At 51.3% G+C, this 19,330-nt stretch overlaps 3 protein-coding genes across 3 annotated transcripts; 2 read left to right on the plus strand and 1 right to left on the minus strand.

The window, feature by feature from the left end:
- Positions 1–6,102: 6,102 nt before the first annotated feature.
- On the minus strand, positions 6,103–8,719 carry EIF1AD (eukaryotic translation initiation factor 1A domain containing). The gene is made up of 6 exons (XM_065882243.1): positions 8,470–8,719; positions 7,641–7,864; positions 7,389–7,497; positions 7,178–7,286; positions 6,958–7,005; positions 6,103–6,418 (listed from the first exon to the last, which is right to left on the minus strand). The coding sequence occupies exons 2-6, from the start codon at positions 7,725–7,727 to the stop codon at positions 6,274–6,276; spliced, it is 498 nt and encodes a 165-aa protein (XP_065738315.1). The 5' UTR covers positions 7,728–7,864; positions 8,470–8,719; the 3' UTR covers positions 6,103–6,273.
- A 324-nt stretch (positions 8,720–9,043) lies between these two features.
- Positions 9,044–10,764, plus strand: BANF1 (BAF nuclear assembly factor 1). Its single transcript, XM_065882719.1, has 3 exons — positions 9,044–9,157; positions 9,846–9,984; positions 10,234–10,764. Exons 2-3 carry the CDS (start codon positions 9,862–9,864, stop codon positions 10,378–10,380), a joined length of 270 nt encoding a protein of 89 aa, XP_065738791.1. The 5' UTR covers positions 9,044–9,157; positions 9,846–9,861; the 3' UTR covers positions 10,381–10,764.
- Positions 10,765–16,531: 5,767 nt separating this feature from the next.
- Positions 16,532–18,005, plus strand: CST6 (cystatin E/M). The gene is made up of 3 exons (XM_065882966.1): positions 16,532–16,809; positions 17,336–17,461; positions 17,788–18,005. Exons 1-3 carry the CDS (start codon positions 16,570–16,572, stop codon positions 17,869–17,871), a joined length of 450 nt encoding a protein of 149 aa, XP_065739038.1. The 5' UTR covers positions 16,532–16,569; the 3' UTR covers positions 17,872–18,005.
- The last annotated feature ends 1,325 nt before the right edge of the window (positions 18,006–19,330 follow it).

Here is a 19,330-nt window from a genome sequence, read left to right on the forward strand (position 1 = left end):
TCAGATTTGAAAATTCCCTAACTAGTTTTGCGGGGAGGGAGGAGGTAAAGCTGAAAATCAATGAGTTAAGGACCAAACCAAAAGGGTTAGAAAAAGAACCACAGAATAAACCCAAAGGCAGTATAAGGAGAAATATGGTAAGAGCAGAAACTAATGAAATAGAAAAAAAACTAACAATGAGGAATGATAACAAAAAAGCCAGTGCCCTGGGCTTCCCTGATGGCGCAGTGGTTGAGAGTCTGCTTGCTGATGCAGGGGACACGGGTTCGTGCCCTGGTCCGGGAAGATCCCACATGCTGCAGAGCGGCTGGGCCTGTGAGCCATGGCCGCTGAGCCTGCGCGTCTGGAGCCTATGCTCCGCAACGGGAGAGGCCACAACAGTGAGAGGCCCGCATACCACACACACACAAAAAAGCCAGTGCCCTGAAGAGAGTAATAAATGAACTTCTGCCAAGATCGACAAGATTAAAAAAGAAAAAACACAAAAAAATAGTATTAGATATAAAAAAGGGGATATAACTTTGGATACAGTCAAGATTATGAACATAAGGCAATTCTACAATTAACTCTGTGCCATAGATAAAATAAGAAAATATTTTTTCTTGAAAATATCTCTGACTCAAGAACAGAAACCCGAACAATCCTATACTCAATAAAAATCTAGAGTTAAAAACCTACCACGAAAATGCCAGGCACAGGCGGTTTTACCAAAAATTTTAGAAGTGTAAAATCCCAATCTTACACAAACACTAATAATGAGAGAGAACATTCTCCCAATTCATTTTACGAGGTTGGCATAACCTTGATAAAACAAAACCAAACCACCCAGACAAGGGCAACACAGGAAAGGAAAAGCTTAAACCATCTCACTTATGAACCTGGATGCCAAAATCCTCCCAAACATCAGAAAACCAAATCCAGCAATACACTGAAAAATGTGTCATGGCTATTTTATTCCAGGAATGCAAGGATGTCTTAACATGAGAAACTGTGTCAAGATATCTCACCACATTTACATATTACAAGAGAAAAACCAGGCGGCTAGCTCAGAGTGCCACGGGTGCTCCTTGGCACACATATATGTGTGGCTGGATGACACGGGAGGAAAGCGAGCTGGGCTGCATGGGGGGGCTCCGATGGACATGACCTGGCTGTAAAGGTTGGTCGTAAAGTGATAGATGTGCGGAGTCTGGCGGGCTACAAGTCTCAAACCTAACTGCAGCAGGGGTCAGTACTATTAGGAAACAGATCACATGGACTGGCATTGGCATTGGGGAAGGAGGGCTCCTAAAAGCCAGCTCATTCGGGGACATCTATTCATATATGGTTGGACTCCACTACTAAGTTGGGAGAATAGAGGTGGAATTCAACTTTGGAGAATGACAAAGGGGAACAGTACGCAGAATACAAGGACTCTACCTCCATCAGAATTCCTAGGTATGACCCCCAGGAGTTGAATGGCTGATAAGAGAGGGAGAAGTCAAGATTAAAAGGTTTTAGGAAGAAAAAAGAGGTTATTAGGTAGATCACAGAATCACTGAGGACTGGAGAAAAACAGAAGGCCATGCCTAGATACAATGCCCCCCCAAATCACACAAGTACACCCGATAAAGTGGGAAACAGGGAATTCCCTGCTGGTCCAGTGGTTAGGACTCAGTGCTTTCACGTGGCTCGGCCAAAAAAAAAAAAAAAAAACAGGAAACAAAGGAGTACTTAAAGGAAGATTCTTAGCCCTAAATGTACTAGAAAACAAGTCTGAAATTAATTAACTAAGCATACAACCCAAGAAGTCAGAATGAGCAAATAACCCCAAAGAAACAGAAGGAAAAAGCTAATAAGGTAGACAGGTATCTTGCAAAGCTAGTCAAAGAAAATAAAATACACAGAATTCAGGACAACGTTTGTTGTTTTGGGAATTCCCTGGCAGTCCAGTGGTTAGGACTCCGGGGCGCTCTCACTGCCCTGGGGTTCAATCCCTGGTTGGGGAACTAATATCTCACAAGCTGCACAGTATGGCCAAAAAAAAAAAACCCTCCCCAAAACAAAAGCCACAAATGTTTCTTGTTTTATCTGCTCTCACCCCTTGCCTCCTTTTTGGGTAAAAGAACCTCTCTATTCCCTGGGAAACGCATGTCATATGGATCAGGGAGGTTCATCTAGCCTCCCCTTATTCCCCCTACTCAGCCCTGGCCAGAGTGGTTGCCAGGAGAGGGCAAGTGACCAGAGCAAGACCAGTCGGTCTTCCCTGAAGTTCAGGGATCCTGAAGAAGTAACTCTTTGTCTGTCAGGACCAAGTGCAAACTGGAGCTTCCTGATGAAACAACCTATAGGGAGAAAGAGATTGCTGAACCAAGAGGAGCACAGACAATCCAAGAAATAAATGAGAGCCCTGACGAAATTATGCTGGCCTAGGTCAGCTCTGCCTAAAGCTCTGCCCTGAGACTGCAGAACAATGAGCTCTTGTTTGCTTCTGCTGGTTTGAATTAGACTTTTGTCACTTTTAAGTAAGACAGTCCCAAATGATACAAATAGTACGCATGATGTTTTCCCAAAAAAGGCTTAAATATACAAAAAACACACAATTCTAAAAATATATAAATTACCAAAACTGACTCAAGGATAGAAAACTTGAATAAAATGCCACAGAAAAATTACAAGGCAAAGATCTACCCTTAAAAAATGAATCAAGCACAGATTTTATAATTAAAATTCAATCAAAACTTGAAGAAACAACTCCTTTTCTTTAAAAAAAAATTTTTTTTAAATAAATTTATTTATTTATTTTTGGCTAGATTTGGTCTTCATTCCTGCACACAGGCTTTCTCTAGTTGTGGCGAGGCGGGGCTACTCTTCGTTGCGGTATGCACGCTTCTCGTTGCAGGGGCTTCTCTTGTTGCAAAGCACGGGCTCTAGGCCCACGGTCTTCAGTAGCTGTGGCACGAGGGCTCAGTAGTTGCGGCTCGCAGGCTCTAGAGCGCAGGCTCAGTAGTTGTGGCACATGGGCTTAGCTGCTCCGCGGCATGTGGGATCTTCCTGGGCCAGGGATTGAACCTGTGTCCCCTGCACTGGCAGGAGGATTCTTAACCACTGTGCCACCAGGGAAGTCCCAAAACAACTCCTTTTCTATAAATTACTCCAGTCCAAAGAAAAAGATTAAATGTCTCCAAACCCATTCTACAAGGCTAGCATAATGCTGTTGTCAAAATGGGACACAGAAATCATTAAAATAAAAAATGAAATTGGCCCAAGGATAGACACAAAAATCCTAAATAAATAAATATAAAACTAAGCAGAGTTTACATCAGAATTCAAGAATGGTTCAACACCAGGAAACCTAATCATGTAAATCAGTGCAATAATAAAAAAAATCTTTTGACTATCTCATAAATGTCAAAATTCATCACTGTTGAATACAGGAAAAAAACACTCAGTAAGTCAGGTACAGAAGGAAACATCTTCAGCCTAATGAAGTTTATCAACCAGAAACCCAAAGCAAGAATAATATTTCATGATGAAACATGAGAACAATTCTCACTAAGAGGAACAAACAAGGGTGCCATTCAACATTATACTGGAAGTCCTGGCCTCCACAATTCACAAGGAAAAGAAATAAGTGTAAAGGACAGGATGAAACTGCCGCTGGTAGAATATGATTTGACACTCTATCCAGAAAGCCAAGAGAATCAACTGAAGAACTCTTAGAACTAATGAGAATTCAGTTAGATAAATAGGTGGGCACATAGAGATGGACAGCTTTCCTACCTGCCAATGATGGTTGGAAATGTAATTTCAAAAGAACCCATTGATAACAACAAATAGCTCTAAAATTCTTAAGACTACATTGAACCAGACCCATATGAAGATAACATTTTTTTTTTTTTTTGGCCGCATGGCTTGCAGGATCTTAGTTCCCCAACCAGGGATCAAACCCGTGCCCCCTGCAGTGGGAGTGTGGAGTCCTAACCACTGGACCACCAGGGAATTCCCAGAAGATAACATCTTATAAAAGAACACACATAACTAATTTCTGTATAGGAAGATCAAAAACAACCGTTAAGTACCACTCCTCTCCAAATCAAACTATGAGATTTAAAACCACGCCAATGGAAATTGCAACAGGACTTTTAAATGCAATGACCAGTTCATCCTAAAGTTTTTATGTAAAAGAAAACAGGAAAATTCCAAGGAACGATGGGGCAAGGGTGAGGGAGAATGAGTTATCAATCGTGCTATAAAATATGGAGTGTGCACACACAATCAGTGTGCCAGATTCCAAAGAGATCCATATATATGCAGGAATTTCATTTATTTTAAAAAAGGTATTTTGAACCAGTGAGCAAAGAATGAACCACTCAATAAATGGTATAGGGACAAGTGGCTAGCCCTTTAGGGAAAAAAATTAGCCATCTTCCATACAAAAATAAACTTCAGATGAGTTAAAAATACACTCACATCTTCAACTTACCTGGTTAATTTTTGGCACATGAATGTATATACACACATTTCTATACGTGCGTATATACACATGTAAGCATATACACACGTGTATACACGTATTTAAGACTACACTAAGCAAGCGTAAAAGAGTGAATGAGGAGCAGGTAAATGAAGTGGTAGCTGGAGAGGATGTGGGATCAGTGACAGGTTTTTTTTCTGGTTGTTTTTCAGATGGGAGATTGTATAGCACCTTTGATGCTAACATACCCAGTACACAGGATGACAAAAACCAAAACTCACAAAAACTCCTTAAGTAAAGAGAGACAGGCTCTGAAGCACGAGAGGAAAGGCTTAAGTCCCACTGGATTACAATGGGCAGTAAAATGACAGGAAGATCCATGAGCACAGTTGTAGAGTTGGTAACAGAGAGGTAAAAGTTCCCTCCAATGGTTACTATGAATGAGCTGCAGTCTGTAACTATCAGGCTAAGAGGGATTTGGTTAAAAAAAAAAAAAAAAAAAGTTTTCTAATACAACATCCCAGGGTAGATCTGCCAGGCAGTGCTGCGTGGCCATCTGAGGTTTGTAATTACAAATTTAAGGTAAAACTAATGAACCAGGTTCGCTACTTTCTCTAACAGTTACTTGCGTACAGGCACAGAGGTGAATGACTGGGTTGACCCAAGGTTAGGTTTTACTAGATGAACACGATGGAGGAAGAAAAGGAGTACAGGGTGTAGACCACGGAATTGATGCTGCACGGGGAAGGAAGTGAAGATAGGAGAATGACAGTGAGAATGTGGCAGGGCTGGAAGATGAAGATAAAGAATTTCTATGGGGGGCGGGAGGGGTGGTAGTTGAGCAAGGAGGCCTGGAGGTGGTGATTGTACAGGTTTTTGAATTCAAATGGCGTTGCAATTTCTAGTGACATCAGGGGTCCAGAGAGTGACTACAGATATAGGCAACAGGCCTGAAATAGAAGACAAGGGCATTAGTGATGGGGACATCAAGGACCTAGGTGGCCATAGTGTTGAACGGGCCCATCCATGGGATGTAGAAAAACAATGATGGAAGCAAGAGTAGAAGACTCTAAGCCAGGAGGTAAACTTCAGCATCTGAGCAGTGACTAAAAGGTGAATGCCAGCAATGAAGAGGGAGGATGTACAGTCAGAGGTAAAAAGCTTCCAAGGAGAAATGGGATGATGTGGTTTGCACGAGGGCTGAGGAGTGATGGTCTGAGTAGCCATGAGGAGGCCACCAACCAGGGGATGTACACAGCAGCATGGAGGTGGGCACTCCTGCAGTCACAAGTGACTAGAAAGGCAGGGAGAACAGCTTATGAGGCACTGTGAAATTCATCCTGAGGGTCTCGTAGAGGCAGATGGGCACTAAGTCCCACTGTGATCCTGAATACCTGAACCAGTACTAACTGCAAGCAGGCAATGAGGTGGGAATGCTCCCAGTTACTAAGTACATGCAAGGAAGCACACAGGGCCTGACACTTACTAAGTGCCCGACGAGAAAGGGAGAAACTAGGAAAGATTCCAGCCATTTCCCATTTCCTGCCCATTCAGCCCACCTGCCCATGAGGACACCACCTAGGAGCAGTTTTTAACTTTACCACATGTCCCTCCTTCCTCCAAAGAGCCACTCCGACACCAGCATAAGTCACCACCCGCCAGGGGTTTAATTCTCCTATGTCAGAAAGTCAGTTCAGAGAAGGGCCCTGCCTTGTCCCCATCCAGGGGGAAAGATCCACAGAGGCTCCTGGGCATGTCCAAGCTCAGAGGAGCCGAGGACTATTCCCTGAGCAGGAGGAGAAGAGGGTCCCGGGGTCTCAGGGTGTCTCCTCTTCTTCACTCTCCTCCTCACTCTCATGACACTGTCTGCGGTTGGTGTTAACAAAAAGGTCAGCATCACCTTCAGAGCTGGACTCTTCTCCCGATGACTGTGGCTCAGCTGGGAGTTCTGGCTGAGCCTGTCTGCATCGGGGTGGGGGGAAAGGACAATTAGCCCAAGGCCTTCTGGGAAAACCAAGAAGCCCCACAAAAAGGAGGACCATATGGCCAAGCAGTCAGGGCTCAGCGAGTCAGACACAGAGAGAATCGCAGGAAACTTGGCCAAGAAAAAGCAGCAAGAAACTACCTCCTCCTCACCCCCACCTCAAAAATTTGCTAGAGCTACTGACTTTAATAATAATGATTCTACTACAACCAACACTCAATGAACCCACACTGCTTACCAGGTACTATGCTCAGCAATTTTACAAGCGTTAGTCTCTTTAACCCTTTACGAAGTTCCCATTTTATAGGTTAACCTGCTTAAAGTCACTCAGTTATAACTCGCAAGGCCGAAACTTTAACCCAGGGGATCGGACTTTTAGATCATAGTTTCAACCACAAATTTAGAAGCTCTCACCAGGGACCCTATGTAGGAATGAAGAAAGGTTCTATTTCCCCTCAAGGTACCAAGGCCTGAAGCCCCATTTTCTGTCTTCCCTACCCCAGAACTTGTGCCTCACCTGTTCTGGTTGTTGTGTTTCTCAGCCACTTCGGAGAAGGCCTCAGGCCTGTGCCAAGAGAAGAGCCGAAGTCAGAAAGGACAGAGAAACTCCTCAGCAAAAAAGCTGTTTCCAGCTGTTCCTGCCTGAGATGCCATGATCTTCCCTCCCCTAAATCCACAACTAGGAAGTAAATCCTCCAGAGAAGTAGGGCAGCCAGTGACCAAGGGGACCATCCTACCAGAGCCCCTCCTTCTGCAAAGAGCGCACGTGGTCTTTGCAGAGCACAAAGGAGATCTCGGCCTTCACCTTCTCTCCCTCTTCAATAGGGTCAACGATGAGAAAGTCCCCTGCAGGTAGAGAGGAGAAAAAGCACAGTCAGTCCTGCCTGCAGTGGCAGAAGCTGAGGCCATAGGAAACGGTTCTGTCTCCAAAAGGGCTGCCTCTCTCACCTCTCTTGATCCAGATGTTCTTGCGGTATTTGGAGGGCATGCTCACCAGGAAGCGCTGCCCCTCGGCTGTCTCTACCTCATGCAGATTGTTCCCTGGGGTCCTGAGTACCTGGTCCAGGAGAGACCAATTACCAGTCAGCCTCATCAGCCGGTTCCAACACCCACTGAGCTGTGGTGCACCCTGCCCCCACCCCAGGGGCCCAACAGGAGTGGAGAGCAGGGGCAGAGCAGCTGGTCCCCAATGTCACTTACCCTCACGATCTGCTGCTGGTCGGAGGGCACCATGTGCTCCCCCAGCAACTCCTTCACCACATGCTTCCTCTTGGTGGCCTGAGACATGTTGGGTCCTGTCCCAGGGCGGTGAGGGATGCAGAGACTATCAACTCCTCCTCCTGAGTTTCTTGGATGGCAGGCTCAGAGTGCACAACTGTTTTGAAGATGGGGAGAGGCCTTTTACTGAGGAGTGACACAGTGTCCTGGTTAAGAACATGAGCTCTGAAATCCAATTGCTTGGATTCAAACCCTACCTTGGTTATTTCCTGGCTGTTCAATTTCTCTAGACCTCAGAGAAACGCAGTAGCTAACTCAGAACACGGTTATTTAAACAAAATAATCGTAAACAAAATACTTAGCACAGTGTGAGGCACGTAAAAAAACTCGTGTTATTCTTAAGTACTGACATAACCACAAAAACTAAATACGTGTTCTAGAAAAATAAATCATTCTGGCAACCACTCGGGGAAAGAGTAAGATAAACCATTTCTTCCTCAACATGCTTGTACATCCCAGGTGCAGCACAACCGCACAACACAGATGCTCAATCTCTCAACCCAGTACAGACGCAGACACGTTAGGAGAATCCAAGTCAGGAACGAGTTAATTAAAGGTCAAGGTAGGCTGGCTTGGTCTTCGACATCTACTGTTTCTGACTTGGGTGCTGAAAAAACAAGGACTAATGCGTACTCAGGAGACTGATGGCTTCCAAAGGAAACTCCGACGTGTCATCCCTAGCTGCCGCCCCCTGCCCTCCTGCCTCCCTATTCCGGAGGAAAAACGCTCAGAGAGAAAGCCCCATACTTACTCTCTGGCCCTCGAATCCCACGGGCGCTGCCTGAAAAGACCCCGCTCTCCAGGCTGGACGCTGAGATCGACTCGTCCACGACTCACTTCGCAGCTGAGCCAATGAAAGCCCAGAAAAAGGACTTGTCGGCGGTCACGACAGTGGAGTCGTCTTGGACTCCGGTCTCCTACGCCTCCGGTTCCCGTCAGACTCTCGCAAGCCCGACAGCGAGGAGAACGGCGCGTATCAGCCTGAGTCGCACACCGTACTTCCGGCGCTCTCCCGGAAGTCTCCCGGCCACGCCCCTCTCCTTGTCCGTCCCTCTAACTCTTCCCACCATCAGGTCGGCCAAGGGTAAGTCCTTTAGGTTCCGGATGCCGTGCAGCAGAGAAATAAAGTTTTCTTATCACAGACCTCTGCTCCCTGAGACCGGAAATGCTTCCCGAGAAGCGAGACCACAGAAGGCAGCCCGGCCTCCCGCGAAGGAACCGGAAAGGTGCGCCTACTAAGGGCGCCCTCGAGGTCCGGGGATGCCTCAACTCGGTGATTCTAAGCGGCTAGAAGTGCCCAATGTAGATTTTTTTTTTTTTTTTTTAAGGCGGCCCTTGAAGCGACCCGGAAGCGGAAGTGGAAGAAAGTTCTAGTGGGTTGAGGGATCGGCGGGAGCAGCCGGGTGGCGGGAGAACCCGTTACGGAACCGGAGCTGTGGGTGAGTGCGAGCCGCGGAGCAAGGCCCGGGCTGGAGGTCGGAGGAGCCGCAGGGAGGAGGGTGAGAAGAGGGGCCGCAAGTGCTGCGACGGGCCAGAGGATGCGCTTTCGGACGTGCCCTCTGGGAGGGCTCGGCCGCGGCACGGGGAGGGGGCGGGGCGCGGCGCGTTTGGGGCGGGCCCGGCGGCGTGGGACGCGGAGTGGGCTGGCGGCGTGGAGCTTGAGGGGCTGGCTGAGCTGGTGTGTGCGCTTCCGCTGCGCCTTCGCTCTGTGAACAGCCAGTGGGGTGGGTGGGAGAGCCCTTCATTTGCTTTTCGGACCAGGTGGTCGTTCCGTTCTGGGTCAGTGCCGCTTTTGCCCAGCCAAGGTCACAGAGCAGTGACAGCTTTAGGATGGGCCCTGGGTACTGAGCGACGCTCTTTGTCCTGCGTGCGCCACCTGTTAGGGCAGGATAGTTTCTCCTGTGGGGCGGTACCAAAACGCAGCTCCCGCAGGGAGTGGCAGAGACCTTTCTCTTGAACAGTGAGGAAAAGACTTTTCTTGGTTCTGTTTTCTCATCCGTAAACTGGGGGAAATCGAGAAAGCCTTCCTAACGGATGCTCTAGCTCTCTCTTACTGTGAGATTACCAGTGGGCTTTCGAGAGTTCCCGGGTTTTTAGCCGTAACTTCTCTTTTCTTAGGATTCCCAGATTAAGCCTGATCAAGATGACAACCTCCCAAAAGCACCGAGATTTCGTGGCAGAGCCCATGGGGGAAAAGCCAGTGGGAAGCCTGGCCGGGATTGGCGAAGTCCTGGGCAAGAAGCTGGAGGAAAGGGGCTTTGACAAGGTGTGGGGCGGCTGCGTGCAGCCGGGGAGGGCTGGGGGTGGCCGACTACAGTGCTTCCCCGCAGCTGGGGAGTGAGGAGAGTGCGTGTACCTGTTGGGGATGGGCGGTGGTGTGAGATCTGCAGAGCCCGCAGGCTGGAGCCTGCCCCGTCTCCTGGGCTCCTGTGCTGGGAGCGGCACGGAAGTGGCCTTCTTGTCTTAGTCCCACAGAGCGCTCAGCAGCCCGCCTTTTGCTTTGCCCATCTTGCAGGCCTATGTGGTCCTTGGTCAGTTTCTGGTGCTAAAGAAAGATGAAGATCTTTTCCGGGAATGGCTGAAGGACACGTGCGGTGCGAATGCCAAGCAGTCCCGGGACTGCTTCGGGTGCCTTCGAGAGTGGTGCGACGCGTTCTTGTGATGCGCTCTGGGGAGCCCCCGACCCCGAGCCCCAGCACTGAGTCTCCAGAGTTTGCAGCCAAGTGAGGACTCCTCCCCCGTCCTCTACAAAGGAAAAGATTGCTGTTGTCGTGCGCACATCCCATGTACTCCAGGGTCTTTTGGGAGTTCTCTCCCCTCACCATTTCAACTTTTTTGGAATTCTTATCCTTGCATGCATCCCCCTTTTCCTTTCCCTGCCAGTTTCGTGACAGCAGTTACCAGCTTTTCTGAGTGATTCCTGGCCCTGTCCCTGCCCCCCTGCCCCCACCTCTGGTCTGTTTTATGCCATTTGGCCCTCTTTCTGGCAGAACAGTCACTGTCCTTGTAAAGTTTTTTAAATCAATAAAGTCAGTGGCCTTCATGACTGGGCTTTGTCATGAGAAGCAGGCGGGCTGGGAGTGGCCTATTCCTCAGGGAGTGACCAGGTTTGCCACCCTCCTTATCAGTGCAGATCGAAACTGGCAGCTTCCTTCCCACTCTGGAGGGCAGCCATCCTGGCCACACAGGCCTTGGGCAGGTGCGTTGGCGTGTCTCAGTCCTTTAGTAATGTGGGAGAGAGTGTGGGTTGATCCCTTCCTGGGATCCAGATGTCCATGTGGTCAACAGCTGGGCTAGGTAGCACCTGGTGGAAAAGTCAGTGGCAGTCAGAGCTACTAGGAAGAGGGTGGCTGGGATGTGGGTGAAGGTTTACCTGCCAACTGTCCTGTGCTCTCCTGGCCTCTGGGAGGAGTGGGCAGGGCTCTTGCAGTCTGCCCTGTTCTCTTAGGGAGGCAGAAAGAATGTGAGCATCACAACTGGGGTAGGGGCTTGAGTGAGATACACTTTTATCTGGTATATTTTCATCTTTATTTCGTTGAAGATTTGGTATAAACTAGGTCCAGAGCTAAGATCTTTGCAAACACTTGTTTCTTTCACAATAACAAGTGACTGTTTCCTCTTCTACGGGTGAGGAAGACTGGTCCTCAAAACATAATATGGAAACCTGAGAGCCCTGTGTTCCTTGGTCATGGCGCTTGGCCTCTCTGAGACTCAGTTTCCCCTCCTGGAAAGTGATGCTGTAAGGATCAGATGCAGTGCTGGAATTGTTCAGGACACCGGGACACCTGCACTGGCACCTCAGCGAATGTTCACAGCAGCTTTGTTTATCCTCAGAGGGTTTACAGTCTGGTGAGGAGAGAAATGACAGATAATAAATACAAATATTGGGATAATATGAGAAGATTTTCATGATCTCAGGGTAGGGAAAGATTAAGAAAAAGTTGATAAATTCAACTCCATTATAGAAACTTCCGTCATCTAAAGATACCATAAAGTGAGTGAGGAGCCTAACCCATGGTTGGAAATATTTGCAACACACGTCGACAACAAAGGACTCTCTAGAGCAAGTTCAGAGCTGCAGTCAAGAAAAAGCAGACAGCACAACAGGATAATGGGTAAAAGATGTGGAAGGCAGCCACAGAGGAATACCCAAGTGGTGAATAAGCCTGTTAGAAGGTGTTCAATCACATTCGTAGTCAGAAATGCAAACACGATGCTATTATACGCTCACGTGTAGTTGTAAGTCAGATGATATCAAGTGCCGATGAGGAAGTGGAGCAACAGGATCAGATACCCAGATGGTGGGAGCATAAATTGGTATGAACAGTTGGGGAAAAGGGTGTTTGCCAGTAAAACTGAGGACCCACCCTGTGAGCCAGCAATTCCGCTCCCAGGGTTGTGACTGAGGACACGCACACCTGCACCAGCACTTGAGCGACTGTTCACAGCAGCTTTGTATATAAGGGCCCCCAGCTGGGTCCCTATGTAGGGATCTCCGTGGGTGGTAAAACTAGAGGGGAAAAAAATGCTTATTGCAAAAGTTGATGGTAAAGAAAAAGAAGTTGGGAGTGATTGCCTTTGTGGGAGGGAGGTGGGTGTAATGCCTGGTAGCACTTGGGGCCGGGAGTGGCAGTTTGCACTTTTTGACCTGTGTGGTGGTGATCAGATACGTTCTGTGTACTTCTCTGCACATTAGCTACGTCTCAGAACAGTAGAAGAAAGATAAAAGGGAAACCAAAAAGACCTGAGGATAGAGCAGTTAGGTGATTACTCAGAAACTATGATGCTTATTAGTAGAGATGAAGGTTCAGTGCAAGTTTGGGTCTGGGAAGTGTGAGAAGCCCCCCTGGAAGGTCACCAGGTGGCCGGACCTGGGCCCAGCTTGTGTTAACAGGCTGCTGCCTGGGAGGGTGCCAGTCTGAAGACCAGACTGAGGTGGTAATGTGGGCTGTCCCTGGAGTTTCAGGCCATACTGTGTTTCTGATGTTACTCTCGTTGGGTCCAGGGTCACCTTGGAGTCCTCTCAGCCTTGACCCATGTGCTGTGATGCTGTCACACAGGCCTGGTGTGCTTAGGCAGGGGCTGGGCAGGGCCACGGCCTCTCCCTGCTCAGCCTTGATACTGCCACATGGTTACTGGCACTCTGTGAGGTAATGGAGACTCCCTCCTCTTCCACGACACCCTTCCTGTGGCTCCTGTCCCTGCTGGTTGCTGGGGGCCACCCAGTGGAGCCCTGTGGGACAGGCTTCCCTGCCTCATGCACAGGCTTTGTCTGTGAAGGGACTGAAGCCTGCCTTCTCACCTCACCCTCGGGCCCAGGCAGTATCTGTGACAGGTTGGTGGGCCCCGAACCCTCAATCTGGTCTTCTTCGTGCATGGCACCCAACTTCCCACATCAGTCCTGGAGCTGTAGGAGACCAATGGCATCTGGAATGTTCCTTTGACAGCAGCCTCTCAGAGACCCAGCCCCACCTCGGCCAGCAGGACAAAGGGAATGAGGCCTGGAACGTTGGAGAAAGCAGACCTGGGTGGGGATGGGTAGGAGGTGGGTTATCTAGATGTCAGCCCACACTGCCTGACAGGATGTGCCTGGCCAGAGACATGGATGGGCCTGGAAATCAGCAAATATTGACCCGGTTTTCCCTCTCCCTGCTGCACCCGAGCCAGAGCTTGACGCCCTGAACCAGTCTATCACGAGTTCTCAGATCTGCCCCAAAGCTTGAGGTGGACCCAACCCATGAACTCTGGGGTCCTGAAGGGGTCCTCCTGCCCCTGGGGAGGAAGTAGGGAGAGGCTACAGGGCAAACCCAAGCCCAAGACTCACCTTGCCACCTGCCCCAGTAGCAGCCCAGAAGGTGTGAAGTACGTGCTCGTGACCATCACACGCGTACGTGTGAAGTACGTGCCCAGAAGGTGTGAAGTACATGCACCCCCCTTCCATGTTGCCTCCTCCCTACAGGGACCCAGGGCTCTCTCTACTGTCACTTCTGGCCTTGAAGGATGGTAGCTTGAAAGAGCCCGCCAGGCCTGGCTCTGTGCTCAGTTCCTTCCGTGCGACCTGGAACAAGTTGCTTCACTGCTCTGAGCCTCAGTCTTCTCCTCTGTCAGTTGGTGCAGGTTTGGTGAAGATTCAACCAGCTAATGAACGCAAAACCCAGGGCACTTGGGAGAGCTTCTCCCCAGAGGGCAGCTTTAATCACGGTCGGATCGCAGCTTTCCTTGCCACACAGCCCCTTTTCCAGGACATGATCCATCAGGAAAGGGGAGACGAGCCCTGGGCAGGGAATAACTGCGGCCCAGCTCAAGGTTCAAGGAAGAGGGTTCTAGGAGTAGCGTGAAGGCCCGGGGTGACATGATCCTGGGGTGAAGGGGATATTGAGGGCCCACCCTGGTCAGCAAGACCCATCAGCCAGGGACAAGAGAGGGGTGCCGTGGGCAACCCGGGTTGGGATGTCTGGGTCACAGCAAAACTGAAAGCTGTGTCCTGTGGCCAGTGGGGATGGCCCATCTGAGCTCAAACCTGGCCCAGGCCTCCTTCTGGAAGCCAGAGTGGTCCAGTCTAAGCATGAATGGAGTCCAGGCTAAGACTCTTTTCCAGATGAGACCCAGCCCTGGGAAAACCCTTCCCGGGGCACCCGCACCCCCAGGGAGCCTCCCTCTGCACAGCCGACCTCATATCCCTGTGGAGTGGTCCAGAACTCACACACTAGGATGCTGGCACATGGTTGCCCCCAGCGCCCACCCCTGACCCTTCCCCTTTGACCCTGCATTTCCTCCTTGTAAAAAGTAATAATCACTGCTTCTGCAGAGCTGTTATGAGGATGAGAGAACATATGTTGAGTCCCTGGTGCAAGGCCCGGCTCATATCAGGAGCCCGATAATTGTTAATTTCCCTTGCCCATCCCTCTTTTCTCACCAGGACACCACTTCTAGCTGAATGAGTGACCTTAGACAAGTGTCCTGACCTCTCTGATTAAGTTTCTTCATCTGCAAAATAAGGATGATGCTTACTCAGGGTGCTTACGAGAACAGACCAGTGGGTGAAAAGTCTTTGAAAATTGTTAGGTTGGCATGCAAAAGATTTGCTGGTGTCGACACAAAGGAATAACAGGTAGAGTAGGGGCAAGTGCCACTGGCCCTTGGTGAGTCAGAGACTGGGCCTTGGCTTATTTCCCAGGGAGCTGTTGGAGTTTAAGTGTGGCCACAGCTGAGTTCCAAGTAACAGGAGAGCAGATCCGGGAGAACCCAAGGAGACTCCTGGCCCCCTGGGGCTACCTCTCCACCTCTCCCCTGGGCTGCGGGCTTGGGCCTCTTACTCCCCCACTCCCAGCTTCTCTCGGGTTGGGCTCCTGCCTGACCTTGGCCTCCTCATCAAGCCAAGCTCTTGCCAGCTCTCACACAAATGGGTCTGTCCCTTTAAGGCAGACACCTGAGCCCACAACAAACTTGAGACTGTCCCTTGGCATCCAAAGATTGTTTTTCACAGCTGGGCTGAGAGGGTGGGGTAGTAGCTGGACTGGGCAGTGACCACACTGGTCCTGGTCTCGCTGGGAGAAATCAGTGCCTTTCCTGGCCCTGGGATTCTGAGAGGCCGAGAATTGGTGGGGGTGCCAGGGGGGATGCTGGATGCTTTCTCATGATATTCATCACAGTCATAGCTACCACTTATTAAGCACCAACACTTTTAAGCACCAACACTTTGTTGGGTACTGAAAACCACAGCCTGTCCCAAACCCCAGGTAAGATCCTTGGAGGCCCTAAGCACTAATAAGACCTTTGTGTCCCAGGAGCAAAAAGCCCCACCTCCCCCTGGCAACAAGTGATTAAAAGTGCAAACGACCCTGAACTCTAAAATACTAATTCTAAAACATTCCAACAAAAGCCAGACTTTTCCCGTGTTGACTACTTCAATGCTGTGTTTTAGAGATTGTCAGATTATCCAAAAAACACCATAGCCCTATATTGCTGGTACCTCTAGCACAGGCCCAGTTTACCTATGGGTGACCCAGTCTCAGGCACAACCTTAGAAAACAAGAGTTGTCACATTTCTTCAGATGAGGACACTGAGGCTCCCAGAGGTCCAGGGACTTGCTGGAAGTCCCCCCCGCAGTAAATGGCAGAGCTGGGACCACCCTCACACCTCCTTCTGGCCAGTTCTCATTCTTTGGGTTCAGTCTGGCTTGAGAGCACAGATTTGGGTTAGACTGCTGGGGCTCAAAAGCCAGTGTCACCGTTTACTCTTTACCAGTCGGTGTCCTTGGGCAAAATCAGTTGTCCCCTCTTTCTCCTGTTGACTCCTCTGTAAAGTGGAAACATTACTGATCCCCACATCATGCTGGTTGTGAGGGTTAAACAGTGCCCGGCTCGGCGCAGTAACATCTTCTACTTACCTGCTGTTTATACAGCTCCTGGCCTCCCCTAAGCCCTTTACTTATTGAATCCTCACAGCAACCCGTTTCACAGAGGCGGAAATTGAGGCCGTGAGAGTTAAGTAACTTCTCCAAGGCTACACAGTGGAGACAGTTAAGAGCTTGCTGGTAGCTGTTGTTGGTATTTCACACGTGATGGGCCTCTGAACTGTCCCACTGGTGGCACTTGTTGCTGGGGGCTGTCCTTGCCCTTTCCCTCACCGGACTAGGTGTGCCTGGAGGGCACGCAGCGTCGTGATACACAGGTGTGCTCGGGGCTGTCCGCCGTCCCCCTCGGCGCCCGGAAGGCGGCCTTGCCCAGGCCCGGCGATCCCTCCCCGCCGGTGGAGGCACGCGGCGGGCGGGGCCGGGCGGGGCCGGGCGGGGCCGCGCAGCCCGTAAAAGCGGCGCGGGCCCGCGGCTGGACAGCGACGCCGGCAGCCATGGCGCGTCCGAGCCTCCTGCTGCCGCTGGGCCTGGCCCTGCTCGCGCTCTGCCTCCTGGCGCTGCCCCGCGACGCCGGGGCCCGGCCGGGGGATCGCGAGGTCGGAGAGCGGCAGGACCTGTCGCCCAACGACCCGCAGGTGCGGAAGGCGACGCAGGCGGCCATGGCCAGCTACAACATGGGCAGCAACAGCATCTACTACTTCCGCGACACCACCATCCTCCGGGCGCAGAGCCAGGTGCGCCCGGCCGGCGGGGCGGGGCGGGGCCGTGGGAGGCGAGCGCGGCCCCAGCCGGGCCGCAGATGGAGGGGGCGACACAAGAGTAATCAGCGTGGCATTTTAATACAACATATTTTTCAAAATCCAATTAATGCCAAAACTTCTTGCGGAACAGAATATCTAAATTTCGAATAAGATCCAACCCTGAATTTGCATGGCTACCTCACTAGCCTCACACTAGTCCCTGCCGGGATGGGCGAGTTGGGGGGGGTGGTGAGGGAGATGGGGCAGTTGTGTGGACTTGGGTCTCAGCCTCCTGCGTGGCCCAGGCTCTGCCCCTCTCCCCAGGGCTCCCCACCAGAACTGCCTGCCGCCCCCCTCCCCGCCCTTCCTCTCCCCCCCTCCCAGACCTGAATCCCAAAGGTGGTGTGCTGGATATGTCCTAGGGAAGGTAATGGGAGATGGGAGCAAACGGAGGGAGGTGAGAGGTCCAGGTCAAAGGTTGTCCCCCGGCACCCCTGACCTGCCCCCACCTCTGCCTCAGTTGGTGGCAGGCATCAAGTACTACCTGACCGTGGAGATGGGGAACACGGCCTGTCGGAAGAATGCCGTGGCTGGAGACCACGTAGACCTCACCACCTGCCCCCTGGCCGCAGGGGTGCAGCAGGAGGTAACAGCCCTGCCCCCAGCCAGGCATCAGCTCACCCAGTGGCCAGCGGCTGGGCCCTTGGGTTGTACAGCTCGAATCGGTCTGGCTGGCCCTGTCCCTGCCTCCTGGATGACTCAGCCTTGAGAGCAGTGTGAGGTGCAGAGAGGAGCAGGCTGGGGCTCCCCGTGGAGTGAGGGGCTGGGCTGGGAAGATCTGGGCTCTGGTCCTGGCATCTAACTTGATGTTCCTCCTTGCATCCTGGAGCACTGCAGGCACAGGGCTGACTGTGGGCAGCAAGCGGCCTGGGGCCTGGGCTCACCCCTCCTTTCCTCATGATCTATTTGCAGAAGCTGCGCTGTGACTTTGAGATCCTTATGGTTCCCTGGCAGAACTCCTTCCAACTTCTAAAGCACGACTGTGTGACCCTGTAGTAGACCCCTGTGGGCTTGGGGGAGGGAGGGAGCAGGCGGGTCTGGGCAGGAGTGAGCGCATCGGTGGAGGGCATGTCAGGTTCCTGGACCATATGTGTGGCAATAAATTGCGAGCACTGCTTCTTGCATTGGTCTCTTCTGAGTGCCTCACTCTTCCTCCCTCTCCTGTTCCCCAGTCCCACTCTCGGCAGCTCCCAATACCTGCCTCCAGCTGACAGGGTGCCCACACCACCCACAGCTGAGCTTCTGCTGTCTCAGCCCAGACGGTGCTAAGGGTGCAAAGTTCAGCTCCCAAATTTGGGGTCCCCCGAACACCCCAGCATCACAGACGTAGAGGAACGAACCTCTAGAGACTCCCAATATTGGCAGAGTTATGGGTTCGGAGACGAAGTCACAGAAGAGGGATGATGCCCCAAGACTGGAAAGGGACGGGAGCCAGTGAAGGCTCCGAGCCGCACCTGAGTTCTGCTTCTTCTCAGTTGCCAGGACGACTCAGAGTGGCGCGTGAGAGATTTAGCCAGCCTGGCCCCAGTGCACTGAGCTCTCAGCCTGTGAGATTCTTATACCAGCATGTGGCCCAGACATGGCAGAGCCCCTGCAGGCCAAGAGACCACGAAGGCTGGACCCTGTGGACCACATGCCGGAAGGACTCCCCAGTGCTTTGTCCTGAGCAAGACGCCTGCAAGGGGCTGGCAGGGAGCGCCAAGGGGACCGAGGTCAAATCCACTGTCCGTAGGAGGGATAAGGGGACAGATGCAATTCAATGTGATTTGAAGAAGAGATGGAACATTTTTTGCGCACCTGAATTTGTGGCTGGAATTAACGCTCACTACACACGCACACACACACATCCAGAACTTCGCAAGACGCCAGACAGACACATAAACCCACCATGCACCCTCAGATTGCTCCCAGACACCACACATATATCCAGAAAAAGACACACATAACCTAGCAAACCGGAAACACACACACACACAGAAGCAACACCCGCATCCCGAGGATAACCTGGAGAATACACCCCAAAACACACAGCCCCAGGTACACACCTGCCCCAGCCGGAGCTGTTCCTCAGATGCAGACACACACCCATGCCTGAGACAGGATGGGCAGGAAGCAGATCCTGTGGGAGCATGAGGTGTGGGCACCCCTAGGCCCAGGCGGCTGGACAGGGCGGCTGTGGAGAGCACTCTGGGGCCCGGCCGGCCAGGCCTCGCGTCTGCTCATGCCTGCCTGGCTCCCTGCCGATGCTGGCACTTACTGAGGAACAGCCCCAGCTCCCAGGCCCTGCCCTCTAGAGCCCTGGGAGGCCGTAGGGGGTGGGGATGGGGAGATGGCAAATGAACTGATTCCCACCTGGAAGCTTGAGGGGCTGAGTGTGACAGGAATGAGGGATGGAGGGAAAACTTCCAGCCTCCCAGCGGCTCAAGCCTGTCGGATATGGCCGTGCAGACAGCCC

This window comes from Phocoena phocoena, chromosome 8 (assembly GCF_963924675.1).
Source record: "Phocoena phocoena chromosome 8, mPhoPho1.1, whole genome shotgun sequence".
NCBI lineage: Eukaryota > Metazoa > Chordata > Mammalia > Artiodactyla > Phocoenidae > Phocoena > Phocoena phocoena.